The 23,152-nt window shown below is 34.7% G+C and overlaps 1 protein-coding gene and 1 non-coding gene across 2 annotated transcripts in view; both read right to left on the bottom strand.

The window, feature by feature from the left end:
• Positions 1 to 23,152, bottom strand: part of PALS2 (protein associated with LIN7 2, MAGUK p55 family member) — a 107,208-nt gene that overhangs the window by 5,280 nt on the left and 78,776 nt on the right. Inside the window, exons 6-10 of the mRNA XM_045564349.1 lie at positions 15,645 to 15,776; positions 13,627 to 13,726; positions 13,217 to 13,285; positions 10,940 to 11,101; positions 404 to 606 (exon numbers count right to left, since the gene is read on the bottom strand). Of these exons, the coding sequence (XP_045420305.1) occupies positions 404 to 606; positions 10,940 to 11,101; positions 13,217 to 13,285; positions 13,627 to 13,726; positions 15,645 to 15,776 (666 nt within the window). The remainder of the gene's footprint in view (positions 1 to 403; positions 607 to 10,939; positions 11,102 to 13,216; positions 13,286 to 13,626; positions 13,727 to 15,644; positions 15,777 to 23,152) is intronic.
• LOC123647817 lies at positions 1,941 to 2,047 on the bottom strand. The gene has a single exon (XR_006738356.1). It is a non-coding gene; the product is annotated as a U6 spliceosomal RNA (small nuclear RNA).

Genomic DNA, 23,152 nt, shown 5'->3' with positions numbered 1-23,152 from the left:
TCATGAATTGCTGGGCTCTAGAGATCCTCCCACCTCACCCTCTTGGGCATGAACCACTGCTCCTGGGCAATTTTTTATTCTTTATGTTGCAGCCTTGTTTGAGTTTTATTAATAAATTTGACATTTCTAAACATATGCATTTATGTATTACTTGAGCAGGTAATACATACTAAACTTCTACTGCAGATCTAATCACAGTTTCTACAGCCTCTATTGGTTAACTGATCAGAGATTTATTTAACTAGCTATGGAAGCATAAGAAGGTTGACTAGAGAAGAATAGAAGAAGAATAGAGAGAAAAAGCCACCTTCCTACCCTGATAAAACAAACATACCCTCCCTCAAAAAAATACTCCACGAGAAATAAAATGTAAAAAAATGGCTTTTGTATCTATGCAGCTTACTTGTGGGTTGACGTCCAAAATGCAAGTTCGTCCAGTTTGGACAACTTCAAGAATAGAATCAATCTTGGTTCCATAGAGATTTCCTTCATATTCCCCATGTTCCAAATACTTTCCAGCTTTGATATCTGCTTCCATCTCAGATCGTGACACAAATTTATATGCCTGGCCATCTTTTTCATCTTCCCTCGGTTTCCGTGAAGTAACTAAATAATGTCGAGAATTTGTACAAAGAGATTGTAGGGTATAAAAATTAGACGAAAATACACAGGTAGCTTAACATTTTTACACTTAATGCAGGGGTCAGTAAATCATAGTCTATGGCCAAATCTGACCTGCTTCCTATTTTTTTTTTTTTTTTAGACAGAGTCTTACTCTTCCCCGGGCTAGAGTGCCGTGGCGTCAGCCTAGCTCACAGCAACCTCAAACTCTTGGGCTCAAGAAATCCTTCTGCCTCAGCCTCCCAAGTAGCTGGGACTACAGGCATGAGCCACCATGCCCGGCTTATTTTGTTTTCCTGTGTATTTTTAGTTGTCCAGCTAATTTCTTTGTATTTTTTTAGTAGAGACAGGGTCTCGCTCTTGCTCAGGCTGGTCTCGAACTCCTGACCTCAAGCAATCCACCCGCCTCGGCCTCCTAGAGTGCTAGGATTACAGGCGTGAGCCACCATGCCCGGCCTGCTTCCTATTTTTGTAAATAAAGTTTTACTGGACCACAGTCATACTCATTCACTTATGTATCATCCATGTTTATTTTCCCATTAAGATGGATTAGTAGTTGTGACAGACTGTATAGCCTCCAAAGGCTAAAGTATTTATTATGTAGCCCTTGAATAGAAAAGTTTTGCTGACCCCTGATTTAGAGGAATGTTTTATAGGGTAGACCCAACATAAAATTTGTATCCAAAAATGTGCTTTTAAAAGTCATTTTGTAATTCAAAATATATTTACCTAGAAGCAGAGCCTTCAATTAAGTTCTTAATTATGGTGAGTCTTAAGTGTTAGGCATGTTACCAGGGAATATCTTTTCCAACTGACCAGCACTCTTTCCTTAAGGCATCTATTATATCCTTTCTTTCCACTTTAACATCTCCTAATTGAGGGCTCAAAAGGTGAGCAAAATTAGGCTCTTCTTATTTGGTAATATCAATTTTCTGAAGTATAGTTTTATCCACCAATTATCTATCCTTTATCTTGTCTCAACCCCAAACCTTTCTTTTAGTTTCCTCTTTATTGATATTCCCAAATGTTAACTGTCCTATTTTACACCTTAGTGGTGGGGCTAGCCACCTCATTATGATCTATTAACCTCCTCTACTCTGACCTGACATATTCTTTCTGAGAAAATGAGAGTGAATAGCCCAAGTCAAAATTTAGAAGTAGGGGACCTTTTTGTCTGATATTTTAGAGTTTTGAATACTTTCAGAGCCATACAACTCTTTTGCAAGCTGGTCTGTGCTAAGAATGGAATTATTATTATCTTTCAAACTGTTGCAAAAGTATACTTTCTAACAACTTTGAAGAAGAGAAATACTTTTTTAAAAAATATGGAAGGCTTCATGAATTTGTGCATCATCCTTGGGTGGGGGCCATGCTAATCTTCTCTGTGTCGTTCCAATTTTAGCACATGTGCTACTGAAACAAGCACAAGAAAAGTAATTTTTGTGTGGGTTATTTCAAGCTTAGCCTTAATCTGAACTTGGCTGGATCAGATATGAAAAAGTACCTATTCCACTAAATACTTATAAATGTAGAATATGTGACCAAATCATTAAGTACATAAAATTAAAATGAGAAAGTACTCTAAATATAAAGTTGACAGTGTTTTGACTGTTCCTAAAATAAGCATGAGATATCAAGAAAACTTTTAGACGAACAAATCAACTCAAGCTCAAAAATAAGGGTCTATCTAATTCATAAATAAGGTCATTATGCACAACAGGACTCTCTTCTCTCCTGTTGTTTTCTGGCTCAACTTTTAACAGGGTCATCCCAAACCCCATGAAGAGCATTTATAAAGTAAGCTCAAGAGTCTTCAAGATGCTATGATGGCTTTTCATATGCAAAACTGTGTGATCTCTAAGGCTTCTGAATTATTTCCCAAAGGTGTATGATGAAACTTCTAAGACAACTTTAAACTCCCCACATAAATGCATAATAAAGGTTGGCTCAATATCTATAGACATAATTTTAAAGAGTACTGTTTTCTAGTGAAGCCCTACAATGAAACCACATATGGAAATGTGCTGCTTAAAATAAATATGCATATGCACACATATTACCCCATCTCTACCTCCCAATATGTTGAGGGAATCTTAATTCTTGGTGAAATGTTCTTTACAAGTGACTTTTAACTACAATCTAATTCTCTATTGAATATTCCAAAAAAATTAAAAAATAAAAATCCATATTGCAACATATTTAAACTTCTTTCCATTCCTAGAATAGAGAAATTAGAACAGAATGGCTTGACTACAACTGATTCCTTAGATTTATATACTGAGCAACTAAATAATGTGATTTTCTTAGAATTGAATTTTTGTGACTGATAGGAAGAATTCTAAATATTAGCAGTTCTTCAAGTAATGAGGAAACAATCAACAAAGCAATACTTCATCTATTATCTAGGCTCAAGAGTCAATGTTATTCTCTTCTTCTGATGGCTAAAAACAAGAAAAAAAAATTTTTTTTAAGAGTTAATGTTAAAGAGAAAACAGGATTCATAAGATAGCTTATCCCCCTGGAATAACAAAGTTTTTCTATTTTATTTTAGAATCATTTTATAATATATAAAGAAAATTAAATCAACTTAATACAATGCCAACATTTACTTCCTTTCCTATACACCACTTTTCCATCCACACCACCTGACAATGTGCAGCACAATATTATGTATGAGAAATTAGGCAAACTTGTCACACTTAATCAGTGTTTCTTTTCTGTGCTGATTCTGAGACTTTAAGAAAAGCTAAATGCTATATAAATGTGAATGACTTAAAGAAAATTAAAACACACCCACATTATATAAAGAAGTGAGAGTTGACTTGATGTATGGATAGACATAAATCTTTCCATATAAAAATTCAGACTTGAATCTTTACTAAAGGTCAGTTCAAAGGTAAAATAGTACATCTTTCTGGAAATTAATTTGGCACTACGAAGTCAGGAAGTTGAAACTTTTATATCTACCTTTTGATCTAATAATTTTACATCTGAGATTCATGTATTTACACTTTACCATCACTTTATTTGTAACAAAAATACCCCTCCCACAACAGCAGTAATGGTTAAATTAAGTGTAGCATACTTATATGCTGAAATATTAAGAAACTATTAATAGATTAAGATTTTTTAGTGTTTTTACTGTGCTAAAATATACATAACATAAAACTTACCATTTTAACCATTTTTAAGTGATAATTCAGTGGCATTAAGTACATTCACATTTTTGTATAACCATCAGCACTCCATCTCCAGAACCTTTTCATCATCCCAACTGAAACTCCGTACTCATTAAACAACTCCCCATTAAGCTCTCCCCCATCCTCTGGTAACCACTACTCTACTTTTTGTCTCTACAAATTTGACATATTCTAGGTACCTCATATAAGTGGAATCATGCAATATTTCTCCTTTTGCATCTAGTTTCACTCAGCATGTCTTCAAGGTTCATTCATGTTGTACCATGTATCAGACTTTCATTCTTTTTAAGACTGAATAATATTCCAGTACACATCACATTTTGTTTATCTATTCATCCATCTATGGACATTGGGTTGTTTCTACCTTTGGACTATTATAAATAATTCTGCTATGACTGCTAGTGTATAAATATCTGTTTGAATCTCAGATTTCAATTCTTTGGGGTATATACCTAGGAATTGCTGGATCATATGGTAATTCTATGCTTAATTTTTTAAGGATACATCATACTGTTTTCCACAGTGGGTACATCATTTTATATTCCCACCAGTAATGTATAAGGGTTCTCACATATTTCCACATCTTCACGAACACTTATTACTTTTTTTTTCTATAATAGCCATGCTAATGGGTATGAAGTGGTATGTCCTTGTGGTTTTGATTTGCCTCTCCCTAATAATTAATGGTGTTGAGCACATTTTCATGTGCTTATTGGCTATTTTTATACCTTTTTGGAGAAATGTCTATTTGCCCATTTTTTAATTTTTTTTATTGAGTTGTAAGATGTTTACAAAGACACTTTAATGACTAGTGACAAAAAAGCTCATGATGTTCATTTGTTCATCAAATATTTTTTGGGTATATACTATGTGCCAGACCCTGTTCTACGTGCTGTGTCTACAGAAGTGCAAAAGACAGACAAGTTCTTTGTTCTCGTGAGACATATGCCTTAACACAAAGATAAGTGAGTAATCAAATAACAAATAAGAATTTAAGAGCTAAAACACAACCGCTAAGCAATGGAGAAGCTCCTTTAAGTTGAATGGCCTGTGATGGCCTCTGAGAAAATAAGACTTGAATAAAAAGTAAAATTCAAGCATGTGAAAATCTGGGAGGTAGAGTGTTCCAGGCAGATGGACTAACAAGAACAAAAAGGCATGAATAATAAGCTTGAGGAGTTTGAAGAAAAGAAAGACCAGTGTGTTAAGCTGGGGAAAAAAGCATACAAATTTTATATGAACAATACAACTGTAATTCTGTAATTACAAATTCTGTAATTAGAAGTTATTCAAATTGTTTTTCTTTATGCTTATAAACAGAATGTGAACAGGACTTTAACCATAGTCATAAAATTTCACTCAAGTCCCAAGTGGGTGCTAGAGTGCCAAGGATCTATAGCCTCTTTCAGAGTTTAACAAAAAGTGGCCAAACTGGTCTTGGGATCATCTATTTCCTATCTTACATATATTCAAAAAGGAGTCACAGAGGTTTGGGGGGAATGCTTTGTTTTCTTCTTCTCCTTACCCCATGGTAAAATGATTCTCGCTGGAGGATTCTGAAGGCTCATAACATGTCATAACAGTGGGGTGGTGTGTAATCTCACTGTTTGGCAGAGCAAGAATGAGTTTTCTGTGGGCTAATGTATGTATGTACGTACGTACGTATGTGTGTGTGTGTATACAGCCTGCTTGAACTGTTCTGAAGGTACTCTGCACAGAAAGATGTATGAGAGGTAGAGAACGAAGCAAAAAAAGCATATAAAGTATGGAATAGGAGCTGGAGGTGAGATCCCAAGGGAACAGTTAGGGATTGTCATACCCTTGGCCAAGGAATTGCAGAGTATAGAAGTCTTCATGGAGTCTCTAAAGAATGTGCAAATAGACCTCAGTAAAGACACAGTACTTGGACATTCGTGACATAAGGGACTTAAACAGGCAAGATTTCACATGACAGCACTTTATCTCTTTCCCTTTTATTCCTAATTCTTCCTGCCCTCTCTTGAGAAACCAGAAATAGCAGAGGATGTAAAGGAAGATAATAAACTATATCCCACTCTTCACAATGCAGGTCCTGAACTATGGATCAGGAATCAGCTGTGAGGAAAAGAAAAACTGTGAATTGAATGCAAGACTGAAGTTTTAAGGGAACTAGTCTTTCTAAAAAAAATTACAGTCAGCCCTCTTTTATCTATGGGTTCCATACCTGTGGATTCAACTAGCCGTGGGTTAAAAATATTCGGAAAAAAAGACTGTGTCTTTACTGAACATGCAGAGATTTTTCTTATTGTCATTATTCTCTGAACAATACAGTATAACAGTTTATATAGCATTTACATTGTACTAGGAATTACAAGTAATCTAGGGATGATTTAAAATATATGGGAGCAGCGGCCCCCAACCTTTTTGGCACTAGGGACTGTTTTCATGGAAGACAATTTTTCCACGGACTGGGAGGGGGGTGGTTTTGGGATGATTCAAGTGCATTACATTTATTGTGTACTTTATTTCTATTACTATTACATAGTAATATATAACGAAATAATTATACAACTCACCATAATGCAGAATCTAATGCTGCAGCTGATTTGACAGGAGGCAGTGATGTGAGCGATGGGACTCCTCATCACTTGCATCGCTGCCTGAGCATCATCCCCAGATGGGACCATCTAGTTGCAGGAAAACAAGCTCAGGGCTCCCACTGATTCTACATTATGGTGAGTGGTATGATTATTTCGTTATATATTACAATGTAATAGTAATAGAAATAATGTGCACAATAAATGTAATGTACATGAATCATCCCGAAACCATCCCTTGCCCCAGTCTGTGGAAAAATTGTCTTCCATGAAAATGGTCCCTGGTGCCAGAAAAGTTGGGAACTGCTGCTATATTACACCATTTTATATCAGGGACTTGAGCATTCACAGATTTTGGTACCCACGAGAGGTCCTGGAACAAATCTCCCATAGACAGGAGGGATGACTATACCTGAAAATGAGTCTTATTTGACAAAATGACTGTTCTTATAACTGAAAGTGATTAGAAAGTTATAGAATCTTCCAGGGGGCTGATGAAAAAAAAAAAAAAGGGAGGAAAGAAGATCTGACAGAGCATGTGTGAGGTCAGCAGCTAGATAAAAACAGAGCTCCTTCTAGTATGCACACCAAAGAGCTCAACCATTCAACAAGCCAGTTAGTTACTAACTGGCAGAAACAACTTAGTCAAGGGACACTGAGAAATGAAGTTTATCTGTGTGTTCTAACAAGGTGAGAAGAGATTTTTGGAGGACTGATAGCTGTTTCTTCAAATTTAGGAAAAGATATATTAATAAATTATTGTTAAATGTTAAAATTGTGTGAAAGTTTGTTGAGGAGGTTGGTGAGAATATTTACACAAAGTATCTTTAAATAGATTACTTAATAACAAATGGAAATTACCTTTTATAGTGGAGAAATCTAGCAAATTTCTAAATCTAAATCAACAAAGTTAAAGGATAAAACATGATTAATGTCTTTCCAATAATGCATTACCTGAACCTAATCATGAGGAAACAATCAGGCAAATCCATACTGAGGGACATTTATTTACCTTATTAGTAATTATATTAAATGAACAACAGACTAATTAAAAGGCAGAGATTGGCAGAATGAACTGGAAAAAAAAAAAGATCCAACTATATGCTGCCTGCAAAAGACATTTTTGATTCAAAGACACGAGCAGGTTGAAAGTAGGACAGAAAAGATACACCATGCAAACAGTAACCCAAAGAGATCTAGAGTGACTATACTTATATCAGACAAAATAGACTGTAAGACAAAAACATGTTACTAGAGACAAAGAATATTTTATAATGATGAAAGGGTTAACCTGTCAAGAAGATAAAACAATCATCTACATCTATATCTATATATATATATACACACACATACACGCACACACATCCCTAACAATAAAGGCCCAAAATACATGAAGTAAAACCTGACAGAATCGAATGGAGAAATAGACAAGGCAACAATGATAGCTGGAGACTTCAATACCCCATTTTCAGTAACGGATAGAACAAACAGACATGATGTTAAGAAAACAGAAGATGTGAACAACACTGCAAACCAACTAGACCTAACAGACATCTACAGCACACTTTGCTCAACAACAAAGTATACATTCTTTCTGACAGGCCATACCTGAAGCCATAAAACAACTCTCAGTGAATTAAAATGAGTGAAATCATACAATGTTTTGACTACAATGGAATAAAATGATTAATTAATAACAGAAGAAATTTTAGAAATTCAAAAATTTGTGGAAATTAAACAATATACTCCCAAATAACCAATGGGTCAAATAAGAAATCACAAGTGAAATTAGAAACGCTTTGAGATGGAGATGGTGCAGTTGGAAAGTGAACAAGTTACTGATGGAGCACTTCCAGAGTGCTAGTTGTTGGGCAGCATGTTTATCACCTCGAAGAAGTATGATGGTTAAACTAAACCCATTCCAAGGAAAGATTCTGTGGTGAGCTTTAAGCTCTCAGACATTTGTCTTAACAGCTACCAATGGGAAAAAGATTGGCACTGTGGTGAGCTCCAAAGAAGTGAATAAGTGTCAGATGACTTATTTAAACCTATTAAGAGCGAACATGGATGGGCTGAAGGAGGAGGACAAGAAGAACAAGAATAAGCAGCACAGTGAAGGGCACTGAATTTCTTACTTTCACCAACTAACCACTGAATTGCTATTTTTCCTTTGGTTTTTACTTTTGGCCACAAAGATAGGCTCTGGTTCCCCCACAGTAACTGTTTTCATGTGAGATTTGGGTCATTTTGGAGGGCAACAGGGTGGTTGTGGTAAGAACTTTACAATCCAGAATTTCTATTCTCAGTTAAGCAATCAATCAAAAATAGAGCAGAAAATATACATCTTAAATATAAAGATATGGAAATTACACTCCATACACCATTTCTTGTGAAGTTACAAAAGGATGTGCCCCAGCAAAACAAGGCAATACACCAAGAAAGAAAAAGAATGGGATCTAGGAACAACAGCTTCAACCCAGGATAACAACAAAGGGAACTACCCCAGTGTTAACAGCTAGGTAGCCAAAATAGAGAACACATAGACTTCACTGAAGCAGGAAGACTGAGGGTTCTGGGACAGAGGGCTCCAGGAAAAAAACACAACTTACTAGATGAGTGAGTCTTTGGTTTAAAAAACAACAACAAAAAAACTATATATACATAACACATAAGATCAGGTAAAGAGTGGAAGGAAAAAAAGAACTCCAGCTATTGCTGGTTGAAGGGAGGATGGAGGGTGTTCAAGAAAGTAAAATTGAGTTAACTGAAAATAGAGCTATCTTTATGTTGGGAGGACAGTAAGAAAGTCAACAGGTAAGGACTAAATTGAATAAAGCAGGAAATAGCAGAATAAAGACATTATTAAGAAATATGGAACACTACCGAAAGAAATAGCAGAAAGAATGAAAAGCAAGTGTTTCTGGTAAGTGAGCCAGAGGTGGAGTAGAAGAGAAGGGGTTATTTTTTCCATTATAATGTCTTTAAGAACTACTTGCTTAAAATACTGTGCACATATTAATTTGATAAAAATGAAAAATAAACTTTTCTTTATTTCACAATTGCAGCTTTAAAATACTTTGATTACAGTGAAGGTTTTATTCTGTTAACCATTTGACTAGGATTTGTCTGAATTTAGTGATTTACAGCGCCTAACAATGGAATCCAAAGCCTTTCCCTGTAGGGATTATAAGTAGCAATGACTAGGTTATGCCCCCAACCCCTAAGAATTTCAGAAATAAGAGTACTCATTGAGAATTAAATCTCAAAACATACTGTATAAAACTAGAGGAATTCTAAAATTCATTTAAGAGATGGGGTGGCCTGAGACTAAGATTTGACTCAAAACAGTTTAAAGGCATTAATATACTTCCAGGAATACTGTGTTATAAGGGGGCTTGGTTAGAAATAGAAGCACAGAAAGGAGAGTTATAAAGGCAACATTAGCTTGTCTCTTGCTTTGTTCGGGGAGACAGCATGTGAATTTCCACAATTAAAGGCTCACGCATTTCTAAAACAAAGACAAATATATATTAGACATTACAATAAGTCAGTGATATCCAATTCCTTGACCTAATTCCATTCTCATCAAGCATACTTCTGACACTTGACTTTCCACGTAAATATGCAAATAGAGAAAGAATGCAAAGATCATAAAATGAGTGTTTGGATCACTTAATGGTTATACTTCTCATCAGTATTATTTTATTTTATACATCAGTTTTTGTGACCTTAATTAACACTGCTTGTGGTGGAAGATTAATTCTTGATATGCTATCAAAAATCAGGCTTGGAGGGGCACCGTGGCTCAAGCCTATAATCCCAGCACTTTGGGAGGCCGAGGTGAAAGGATCACTTGAGGCCAGGAGTTGGAGATTGGCCTGAACAAATAGGGAGACCCCTGTCTCTACAAAAATAGAAAAATTAGCCTGGTGTGGTGGCACATGCCTATAGTCTTAGTTACTCAGGAGGCTGAGGCTGAGGCTGAGGCTGATGATCACTTTGAGCCCAGGAGTTTGAGGTTGCGGTGAGTTATGATGATGCCACTGCACCTTAGCCTAAGCAACAGAGCAAGACTCAGTCTCAAAAATAAAAAAAAAATCTGGCTTATGACCTTGCAGGACTGAGAGCTATAAGCCAGATCACATAAATTCACAAAGATATTGCCACACTGCATGTGTGTGAGCTTTCCCCTTTACAGTGAAATGGGTGAAATATCCAACTTTTCAGATAGACAGCAGTTGTGCAAGAAAATACTAAATTAGTGCCAATTTTGTCACAATGCTTAACTCTAACATTTCTGGACTGAATAGTTTGGAGAAGCAATTGCCACCAGACAGCAAGCCAACGTTGCTAAAGTACTATTTCAAGACAACTACACAACTGCTGAGTTTTTCAGTATTTTCTACTTGTTCATTTTCACTGGCATAATCAAAACTTATTTGGGAATAACAATAATTAGTAACAATAACTCTCCTCCTCCTCCTCCATATGCCAATACTTTCCCCTGCCAATTAAATAGCAAAGAAAACACGGAAAACTTACATGGCACTGTAGTTCCAAATCTAGTGGGATTCAATACTATGAACCTGTTTTTCAAGCTTCTTCGGCCCACGCCTTGAGCTCCTATCAGTACTAATGTTTTTCTTTGGAATGGAGGCATTTTGGCTACCTCCTCATATATCTGGATCTCATGACGATCAAATTCTAAATGCAAAAGGAAATGGGAAAACATGTATTCAGTTATCTTTTACATACATGAAAAAAACTGCTATTCTGTCTAGTAATGGCTTAGCTGTCTTGATAAATATCACTTCAATTGTACCCACTTAGCAGATTTGTTGTTATAAATCTGGTAAAGTACAAAAAATCATTTTGTATCTTGATTTAAACATCTCCTTCCATTCATTTGCCCTTAAAAAATTTTGTCTAACCAAGCTAAAATAATTCCTTTGTTTTATCCTTATCAGACAGGTTTCACTGAAACCTCTTTATTATGAATTTGTCAGTAGAAATAATTCCTTTAATATAAATAATAAAACTACAGATCATTTTATATCTTAATAAAAAGTATGTATCAAATATGGAGGACAGGAGTACTACTTCTGTGGCCGCTTAAGTAAGTTCCATAGAATGAGTATGCCTGTCCAATGATATAAATGAAAAAATATTGTGTGACAAATCTGCAATTATCAGTTTGGTTAATAAAATGCATCTGACAACATATGCACATTTAAATATTAAGATTCTGAAATTTATGTATAAAATAAAATTTTGGATCCAAACTGTTTTCAGTAGAGACAAATCCCAAAATTATAATCTTAGTCAATGGGAAAACTACAAATTTTCTATTTTGTAAAAAAGCCTTGAGGGCATATATGTAATGAATAATAAGGCCAAAGTAGATTTGAAATATCATATTACTTATTACAATTGCTGTAACTCAATCTGTAGTAATAACCTTTCTTAGGTTATTATCTTAACAGCAACTCTTTCTTTGCACAATTTCCTCATGGTATATTAAACCAATATTAAAAGAGAAAAACCCTATTTCTCCTTTCTGTATTATTTCCTTTATAGTGTGCTATTTAGTTTATTAGCAGTATAGAGGTAGCTCTAAAGTCAAGAAAGTATTTTAAAAACTTCCCATTCATTTGATTAAGCCTCCAGAACCTTCTGATTCAAAGAGTGGCATTTTACTCCTGCCACTCTCTATAGAGAGTGGGAAGAATACAGTAGTTTCCATTCCTTTCCTCCACTCCCTCCTTTTTATTATTTGCTTTTATAGGGAAGGGGTACCCAATCCAGGCCTGAGGTTTTCTTTTAAAAATTTTTAAAAAACTTTTTCAGTTTTATTGAGGTATAATTGACAAATAGGAATTATGTATATTTAAGGTGTTCAGCTTGATGTTTTGATATATGCATACAGTGTGAAAGATCATAATCAAGCTAATTAACATATCCATCACCTCACATAATTATCACTTCTTTTTTTTTTAGAAATAGTTTAAAAAAATTTTTTTTTCTTTTTTTGGGGAAAGAGTCTTGCTCTGTCACCCAGGCTAGAGTACAGTCGCTCACTTTCAACCTCAAACTTCTGGGCTCAAGCGACCCTCTTGCCTCAACCTCCGGAGTAGCTGGGAGGTGCATGTGCCACCACACCTGGCTAAGTTTTTCTATTTTTGGTAGAGACAAGAGTCTCGCTGTTGCTCAGGCTGGTCTCGAACTCCTGAGCTGAAGCGATCTTCCTGCCTCAGTCTCCCAGAGTGCTAGGATTACAGGCGTGAGCCACTGCACCCAGCCAAAAAAAAAAAAAAAAACTTGTCTTTCTTTAAGATTAAAAGATTTAAGAAGCAATCCTACTATTAAATAGATCAGACTAAGATGTGTTTGGTCCAGTGCTATTTTTCCAGCATCACGGACAATGTTATGGCAGAATAACAGTTGCCTTAATCATAACTTTTCTAATATCTTCAGAAAGGCATTCACCATTTTAGAAATGGCACATAAATTACTATTTTAAAATTCTCTGAACAAATAGTTTCAATGATAACATTGCTCCTTAATACAAAAATAAATCCTAATCAATTTATTGTGTTGCATACTATATTCACAAAATAAAGCACACCGGTAGTATATATTAATGGGAGGATTTAAATAATTTCTTTATATTATATTGTACCACATGTTCACATGCAAGCCCCTTGCAATTGGTTACTGATCTGAATTACGTTCATTTTAAATTATACATTTAGAGTTTATATCACACTAATAATATGAAGCTACTTCACTTGGACTTCTCAAAAAGTATTTAAAACCTACCTGCATTCCTGGTTGTCAGATACATCATCTTTTTCTTTTTTTTGCTACTTATAGTTCCACAAAAAGGTCCTGAAGATATGACAAGACAAATATAATTTAAACAATATGCAGAATATGAAAGAATTGCCCTGTGGTATACTATAGGGGTGGGAGAATTATATTCCCAATGTTGCCTCCTAGGAAGCAAAAGGGGGTGGGGGTGGGGGAGTTAAGCCACGGAATTTTGAAACTCTACCAGCAGGTGGCAGAAAGGGATCAAAAAGATTATTTTTGAGACAGAAAATACAGTAGATGGGAGGGATTAACTCTAGATATGTATTTTAAATAGATTCATTTGTTTATTCAGACAAAAGAGGCAAAAACAGGTGCCACAAAGGACTGCTTATTACTTATTGTGTTGAGCTCATCACCTGAATTGTCCCAGTCTCTTCTAACAAATGCCTTTCTCTTCTCTTCCAGGAATTGGCTTGGAATGAGACCAGCGCTTCCTCCCTCTTTTACATGGCTAGCCTAGAATCAAATTAATGAATTGTATATCTCAGTGACCAAAATTTGAGACCATGTCGTAATAAGTAGGACAAGCAGTGGTCAGGAAAAAAAAAAGTCACATTTGCTCTTAAAAACAACCTTGAGATTTAAATCCATGGCATTGTCAGTTAAGATATTTAAACACTTCAGCACTGAGTAATCAATTGGGACCTACAGCTCTTCATATCTGTCATCTGGCAGTGAAATTTTGGAACCAATATACAAAGGTGTACAGGCACTTTAAATTACTAAAATTTTTTATTTATAATACTAATTTAATCAAAAACGGGAAAGAAATAAATACTATTCTATAGTGGCCATTTAATCTAGCACCTTTTAGTAAGATATTTACTATCAACCTTAATCCTACCTGTTGGTATTTCCTAAGGCCAAATCAATGAAATGGAAACAATATTGGGAATACAGAGTGTAGATTTTACCAGGAATCTAAATATCCTGAGAGGTTGTAAATTTAAAATGGGTAAAACTTCACCAAATGTAAAAAAAAAAAAAAAAAAGCAAAAACAAAAAACACTTTAAAAAACTAGCTTTTAAAATAAAATCCAAAGAGAAATATTTTCAAACAGTGGTTGGAAAACTGGCTGCTAGTGGCTTGTCTCACAAAGTTAGTGTCTTTATCCTTACAACTAGCATAGAAAATCTGGTATCATTTTTAGAATTAAAATCCTGAAAATGGAATTAAAGTAAGGGACTATCAAAATGCAGGAAGAGGTTGAGATAGTGGTAACAGGATTAGAAGAAAAAAATGAGATGAAAAAGAGAAAAAAGTGAAAATCTGAAAAATTCAACAAAGGAAGCAGCCACAGAAAGATTTTAAAGAAAAGAATTCTAAAAAAATTCAGTGGAAACCTCTTGAACGCATAGATTCTGTTTAATTTACCCATTTCTTAGTTGTCTCACCACATAGTGCACGTAAACATAATAATGTCTTAAATTTAAGGACACATTATAGTAAGATTATTCTCATTCTGTGATTCATTTTCCCTTAGAAGTCAATATAATTTATTACAGCTAATATAGGTTACCAATATCTCAGTTAATTTTAGAGTTTGGTGCTAAGCCCTGGGTCCTTTCCTCTTATTTCTTGTTTTTTAATGAGACTCTCATTTGCTCTCATAGTTTAGGAGCTTCAGACTTTGCGACTTGTCCATTTTTCAGTTCTGAATACTGTGGTTGTTAGCTGATATAAACAATTACAAAAACAGACTTATTACTGCTGCTAGACATTTCTGAAAGCTGTGTTAGGAGGAAGGAAAAACAATACCACCACATAGATCTTCTGGAAAATGGAGGGAGAGAAAAATACAGTAATGACACACATCTCTTTCCACATACACAGATTTTAATCCAAAACCAAACAAAACCGATAGAGCAAACCTTCATTTCTCAACAACTGAGAAGTGGTGAGCAAATAGATTTAAGACCTTAAGAAATCATGCTTTACTAGCCAAGATCATACACAAGAGGGAGAGGGGGACAACAGAACAACTACTATAACCACAATAAAAGACCTCTAGCTAAAAGAAACAAAAAACAAACATTGAAAAGGGATGACACCAAGTGAGTTCTTTTTGCCCAGTGGGATTTTTTAATATAATCACCCATGTGAAAGAACCAATTGGTCTAAGCCTTAAACCAATGGGACTGTACCACAGGCTGGTAATTCTGCACTAACAGTTACTATGAATTCCCTCTCAATTTTGTCTTATGTCCACAAATTAGTAGCCATAAAGCAGAAGCTGTTGTTACGGGGAAAATCATTGGAGCAAATACTAATACTAACACAAATGCTAACATTCTTCCTGAATACTCAGATATTGGCCAGATCTAAGATTAAAAGTAGAAAAGAAGTTGAGAAAATTTTGAGAGGCTTACTAACCTGCCACCAATTTGGATCTTCTCTGTTTACAATCTGAAGAATTTCTCCTTTGGAAAACTTCAATCCTGCTTCTTTACAGGGTATCAGGTTATCATTATATGGATTATAATCAAAGTGACACTTCACAAATACCTAAAACACACAGCACAATTAAATATACTACAGATGTATCATTTGCCACTGGATTTTTATAATCCTTTTCAAACCACTGTGATATAACTGTAACTGACAATGTATTTAATACTTCAGATAAGGAACTTGTCTCTAAAATAAAAATCAAGTTATTCAAATACTAATAATCAGAAAAATAATAAACATTATTATATTAAAATTTCATTTCTATTTCAACATCTGATCTTAAACCTGCTAAAGAGTTTGATAATCATTCTCTTCCACCATTCTTCCACTTTCCTCCAATCTTTTCACTTGATTTTCCAACCAACACAATTCTTAATGTAAGTAAATGCTATACTCCAATTAACATCCTGATCATATGCAGCTGATTTAAGGCATATATTTCAGATATATTAGGACTGACTTTGTGAAAGTGCTCTGAGACCAAAATTAAACAATATAAGTTCATGTTGAAGTCAGACCTGAATGAAATATACTTGGTAGCCTTAGAAAAAATTAAAGCCAACTTTCATCGCTGGTAATAATGTTTTTAATTATACAGATTTACACTGGCCAGAATTAATGTGGATAATACTTTTTCAGAATTATCTTGCTCTGATTTATATGCTCACCTTAAATTTAATAAGACAAATACTGAAAAAGCCTTGAAATTATTTCCTAATTTAAATTCACTTACACATTTCTTTTAAATTTGCTTTATTAATAAAAGTATATCCGTTACCAATGTTAGTTATCATCTCTAATATTTGGAATATTTTGCTTATTTGCTTTAATTTGAACCTAATTGTTAAGCATTTTTAGTATTTAATGGCAAGTTCAGACCAATTGCTTTCTTAAAACAGACTTGTTTTAATACATATTTACAGAAATTCAAATTTTATCTTCTAAAAAAATTGCCTTAGCATGAATCAGCATGCAAACTTTAATAAGAAAGCACATAATTAGTCAAAATAACAATGTCATTTCTCTATTTATCATACTACTATAACCAAACAAGATATTCAAATAACACAAAGTAGATACATTGTTATTAGTGTGGTAAAAAGTAATGCAATTGATGCATACCAGAATGACTTTAAAACAACTAAATTTGGGAACATATGATAAAATCTTAGTTATTTATGATTAGATTATAAAGCATTCAGAACATTTCAATAACTTTGGAAAAGCTAAATATTAATGCTTAAAAAATCACTAAGCCAATAATTTTTTTCCTGATAAACAATTTTAGAACCATCTAAAAAGCAAGCACACAAACAATATTAAGGTTGCTAAAATGTGATAACTGGCTAGCTTCACAATGACATGCAGCTCAACGTTTTGGCAATGGAAAAAACTCAAAATAATTAAGTTCAATCAAGGTAAATTTAGTTGACTAATGAGGCAGAAAAATGGAGTACCAGAGAATGTTCTGGAATGACATCATACCTGATGGACGTGTGCTGGATGCTTCTCCATACTGATGCAACTCTAAAAATATATTTTTAATTGCATAAATAAAGCCAGGCCTTTAAGTTATAATAAATTAACAAAATATAAACAAACTACTGGCCCATTTTCTTCACTCATTTGGCAAAGCAACTACCTCCCTAACACAGAGCATAATACCTATAAATTACAAATGATAGAAATAAAAAGTTAAGAGGTATTTGAGATGAGGCTGAGGAAAAGGATTGGTAGGCCCAGTTATAAAAATACCTACATACTCTTTACTTCTCAAGAAAGGTGGGCCGGGCACGGTGGCTCATGCCTGTAATCCTAGCACTCTGGGAGGCCGAGGAGGGAGGATCGCTCAAGGTCAGGAGTTCAAGACCAGCCTGAGCAAGAGCAAGACCCCATCTCTACTAAAAATGGAAAGAAATTATATGCACAACTAAAAATATGTATAGAAAAAATTAGCCGGGCATGGTGGCACATGCCTGTAGTCCCAGCTACTTGGGAGGCTGAGGCAGAAGGATTGCTTAAGCCCAGGAGTTTGAGGTTGCTGTGAGCTAGGTTGATGCCATGGCACTCTAGCCCAGGCAACAGAGTGTCTCAAAAAAAAAAAAAAAAAAAGAAAGAAAGGTGCATTGAATGAAGACTAGTAAGAGCATCCTGTCTTTCTCTTAACAGGATGAATGTGTTTATCATTCTTAACGTGTGGAACAGAATACATTTTGTAACCATAAAGCTCAGACTTTATAAGATAGTCTAAATTTCAAATATTTGTTCCCCACACCCACCAAATTATTCTGCAAATGCCATTATTTGTGGAATACAAACCACCTCCTTCAAAGGTAAAAGATTTCTAGAAGAAATAATTCTTGTATTTTCATTTACCAAACTAATTTTGGAACATTAGTCTTATGCTCAAAAACTCAGATTAATCTGATTTTACTTTGAACTTTGAAAATTTGTCTGAAAAATCAATTAACACAATCTTTGATCTAAGTATTTTGTAATGATCTTAAAACCATTAAAGATTTGACTAGATTTAGGATAATTATATTTTATTAGATACATTTTAAAGTGTTTCACTAATAGGCTATGAATATTAACTGTTCATTCACTAGTAAGTTACTAAACACCACTACTAAAATATTTCCATTTAATATTCTTTCTAAAAGAAACAACTGAATGACTAACAATTTACAGTAGGCAGAACAAAGGAAATACAAATGGCTTCTAAACATAGATATTCAACCTCAGAGTAGGCAGACAAATTAAAACTACATTATGATAACATTTTCTTCCTATCAGGTTAGCAGAAATCCCAATATTTGATAAGATTCTCTAAATAAGACTATGGGTTAATAGGCATTTCCCTAACAGGCCTGTGGAAGAATGATTTAACCCCTTGGGAGGACAATTTGGCAATAGCTTTCTGGGAATGTATTCAACAGCTATATTACTCAAATACATTCAAAATGACTTATGCACAGACTATTAACTACTGAATTATTCCTAAAAGATTGGAAGCCACCTAATTGTTTAACAGTAGGGAAACTGGTTAAATAACTGATGGTAAATCTAGGTAATGTAGCACTATCTAGCGTTAAAAAAAGGGTGTGTATGCGTAAAGAGTAAGCCTTACCAATCTAGTGTTAAAAAAAGGGTGTGTGTGTGTGTGTGTGTGTGTGTGCGTGCGTGTGTGTGTGTGTGTGTGTGTGTATGAAGAGTAAGCCTTACCAATAAGTAAATATCCTCAAGATACAAGGTTAAGTAAAAAAACAGGGGTCAAATTAGTACATACACTATGGAATCTTTTCATGAAAAAAAGGTGGAAGGGGAAATAAGAATATGTAATTTTTATTTACTTGCATATGAATGAAGAAACCCTGGAAAGATAAATAGCATGGTTTCTTATGGGAGAGGGAGTGAGGACTAAGTTGGTAGTGGAAAGAATTCAGAGAGAGACTTCAACTGACTACATATTCATATTTTTTTTGATTTTTGAACCATGGGAATGATTCACGTATTTAAAAATTAAAATTTTAAGGTAATAAAAGATAAAATGACTCCCATTTTGACTAAGATGCAGTAATAAGGACCTTCCAACCTGAAAACAACTAAAAAACTGGACAAAATATATGAAACAAAGCCTTTCAAGATGTCAGCAATCAGGCATGAAGACAGTGATCCCTAAAATATGGAAACAAACAAGAGGAGCTGCACAACTGCCCCAGCTAACTGCACTGAGAAAGCTTCCAAGTTGAAACCCAGGAAGGGAGAATCTAGGTGGAGCTTAGTGGTTCCCAAGTTGAGCAGATGAGCTGGGACACCAGGGAGATCAGGGTGGCTACAGTGCATGGAACAGAGTGTCAGTGAGAAAAGACTGCACAGAGACAGAGCCCGAGAACTGGGGGGATTTGTTCTGGTCTTCACCTGAGTACTAATTAGTGCATTTGTATGAGGAAGCTACCTGAGCCCTCTCTCTTTGCGGCTCTTTCTTCACCGATGGTAAAGAATCATTTGAAAGCATTATAGGGAAGAATATCAGGAGGTTGTATGGGTCAAGAATAGTTTCTATTCTCACCAGGCTGAGTGGAAAAACCCTCGTAATTCATGAGACACTGGGTAGAGTACTTAGAAGGGTTACACCCTAGACTAGTCTGCTCTGATTGCACCTAACAAAACTTAAAAAGCAAGATCTAAAAGAATCAAACTACTCCCAAATAATTTAACTGTATTCTAGAACAGAGCTTAAAAATATTTCTAATACAAAAATATCTAGCACTCAACAAAGTAAAATTCATAATGCCTAGCAGCCAATCAAAAATGGCCAGGCATGCAAAGAAGAAAATATAATCTGTAATGAGGAGAAAAATCAAATAAGAGTGACCCAGAAATGACAAATATGATAGAATGAGCAGATAAGACATTACAATAATTATTTTAACTTTACATATTGTATTTCTATGTTCAAGAAACTAGAAAGACTGTGCATGTTAAGTAGACACATGGCAGGTAAAAACATAGAACCGATTTGAACTTCTAAAAATGAAGACCAAAATGTCTGAGATAAAAAATATATAAGACGTGATTAACAGATTAGACTTTGCAGATGATTAGTAAACTTGAAAAAACAGCAATAGAAACTATGGAAAATGAAAAACACGGAGGAAAAAGACCAAAATAAATGAACCTATCCTCGAGCTATGGGACAACTTCCAGGAGCCTAATATACATGTAATTGAAGTTACCAAAGGATAAAATAAACAGAGGGATAGAAAAATATATTCAAAGAAACTGCCATCCAAATTTTTCCAAATTTGACGAAAGAAATTGTTTTTTTCAATAAACCAAGATGAAAAAATTTACATATGCAAAAAATAAACTTCAATACTTTTCTCACATCCTATATAAAAATTAATACATAATAAATGGATCATAGACCCAGATATAAAACACAAAACTATTAAAACTTGTAAAAGAAAATACAGGGGAAAATCTTTATGACCCCGGGTTCTACAAAAATTTCTTGCACAAAACAACAAAAGAACACAATTGATAAACTGTATTTCATCAAAATTAAGAATTTCCACTCTGAATGACATTGTTAAGAGAATGAAAAGACAAGATAGAGACTGAAGAGTCTGGGCAAATCCCAATTCTGATGAAGCACTTGTATACAGAATATATAAAAAATGCTCAAAATTCAATAAGAAAACAACTCAATAGAAAATACACAAAAGACTGAAGATACTTCATCAAAGTGGATATAAGCATGGTAAATAAGTACGTGAAACGATGTTCAATATTATTAGTCTTTTTTAGGAAAATGCAAATTAAAATCATAATGAGATACCACTATACATCTATTAGAATGACTACAATGAAAAAGACTGACCATGTTGGCAAAGATGTGGAGTAACTGAAACTCTCAAACAATGCTGGCAGGAATGTAAGTCAGTACAATCACTCTGGAAGACAGTTTGGTCATTTCTTCAAAAGTTCAGCATATACCTACCGTATGATCCAATCCCTCAACTCCTAGGTATTTACCCAAGAGACTTACATGTAAATGTCCATAGCAGCTTTGTTTATAATAGACCCAAACTGGTAACAACAAAAAATATTCATCTGCCAGTTAATGGATAAACAAATTGTGGTACAGCCATGCAATGGAATACTACTTGTCAATAAAAAGGAATTAACTATCAATATACACAAAACACCATAGATGAATCCCAAATAATTATGCGGAAAGAAGGCAGATAAAAAAAAAAACTCTAAAAGAGTACATTTATGATTCCATTTACATAAAAATATGAAAAATGCAAACTAATCTAGAGTGGCAGAAAGCAGAGCAGTAGTTGCCTGGGGAGGCAGGCAAAGGGAGCAGGAGGGAAGGGTTAGAACTGGACACAAGGGCACTTCTGGGGGTGACAGATATGCTCATTATCTCAACTGTACTGGTGATTTCATGAGTGTGTATATCCACATTTATCAAATTATACATTTTAACTATGCTATTTATATGAGCTTTAAAAATATCTCAAAGATCACATCCCTATTTGGTAAATATCCATCTGGGGGCCATAAATTTAAGCCTCAGTTACTCAGATAAAAAAGTTTATTAAAAAATCTATTAACCTAGGCTGTTCAGAATAATACTAATCTTAATTTTTAAATTTATATCACACTTGAGCCATTGGCTCATGCAAGGACTGCTTTTATTTAATTAGTTTTAATACTATGATAAACAGCCACAGACTAGCCACCCCAAACCAAAGCTAGAACCCTGCTTGGTCCCCTCATGCCCATTCCATCCTATCCCATCATCCTGGCTTCCCAAACCAATGCACCTTTCACCCTGAATCTTGTGTTTACAAATTCCTGGCTTTTCATTTTGCATATAGTTTTACTGCATCTACATTTATTCTTTAAAATCATGTATTTAATTATTTTAAACTTAATAGTATCACACTATCTGCATGTAATCTTTGGGGTTTACATGCTTGTTAACATGTCTCCAGCAATACATAGGTAAGAAATTGTCCTAGGAAATTACTGCATCTTGATATATGTGAACATTCAACTCTAAAAGATATTACTAAACTTTTTTCCCCAATGTACTTACACCAACTTAGACTGCCACCAGTAATGTAGAAGAGATGCTATAGATTCACTGCTATAATTTTTGCCAACTGAATGGTATACAATGGTACCTTACATAGTGATTTTTAACATTATCTTCATGTTTACTGACCACATGTCCCCTTTTACTTGATTTTTCTATGTAGAGTGAAACAGGAATACAATTTCAAATAGTATGCCCATGAATAACCAATTTCCCCCATTCATTGAATTGCTTCTCCTTTTCTCACTGAAAGACATATCTCATCATATATCAAAGTAACATATAGGTGTAGGTCTCTTTCTGAGCTCTCTAGTCCATTGATCATGCTGTCTGTTCCCGTGCCAACACCACAATAACTTAATTCCTACACATTAATAATAAGCACCCAATTTGCAGCCAGGAACCTGTGGCCTCAAGGCCACATGTGGCCCTCCAGGTCCCCGAGTGTGGCCCTTCAACCGAATCCCAACTTCACAGAACAAATCCCTTTATTAAAAGTAGCTAAGTATCCTTACATTTCATGGTATTCAGTTTACCAGGTACAAAATCTACAAAGGAATTTGGGCCAAAGCCCTAGCTACTGATACTACAAAAATGTATTTTGCCTGCAAAAGTCCACATAACCATGGCAAGCTGTAAGAATTCTGCAGCTTGGACGAGAGAGGGGAAAAAAATAATCTCCATATCATAATACATTAATAATACAAATCCCTTTATTAAAAGGATTTGTTCCATAAAATTTGGATTCAGTCAAAAGGTTAAGGATCCAGAAGGTGACATGTGCCCCGAGGCTACACGTTCCCCACAAATG

The sequence above is a fragment of the Lemur catta genome, chromosome 11, assembly GCF_020740605.2.
Source record: "Lemur catta isolate mLemCat1 chromosome 11, mLemCat1.pri, whole genome shotgun sequence".
Classification (NCBI taxonomy): domain Eukaryota; kingdom Metazoa; phylum Chordata; class Mammalia; order Primates; family Lemuridae; genus Lemur; species Lemur catta.
The sequence above is the reverse complement of the archived record's forward strand: the minus strand, read 5'-3'. Positions and strand labels throughout refer to the sequence as shown.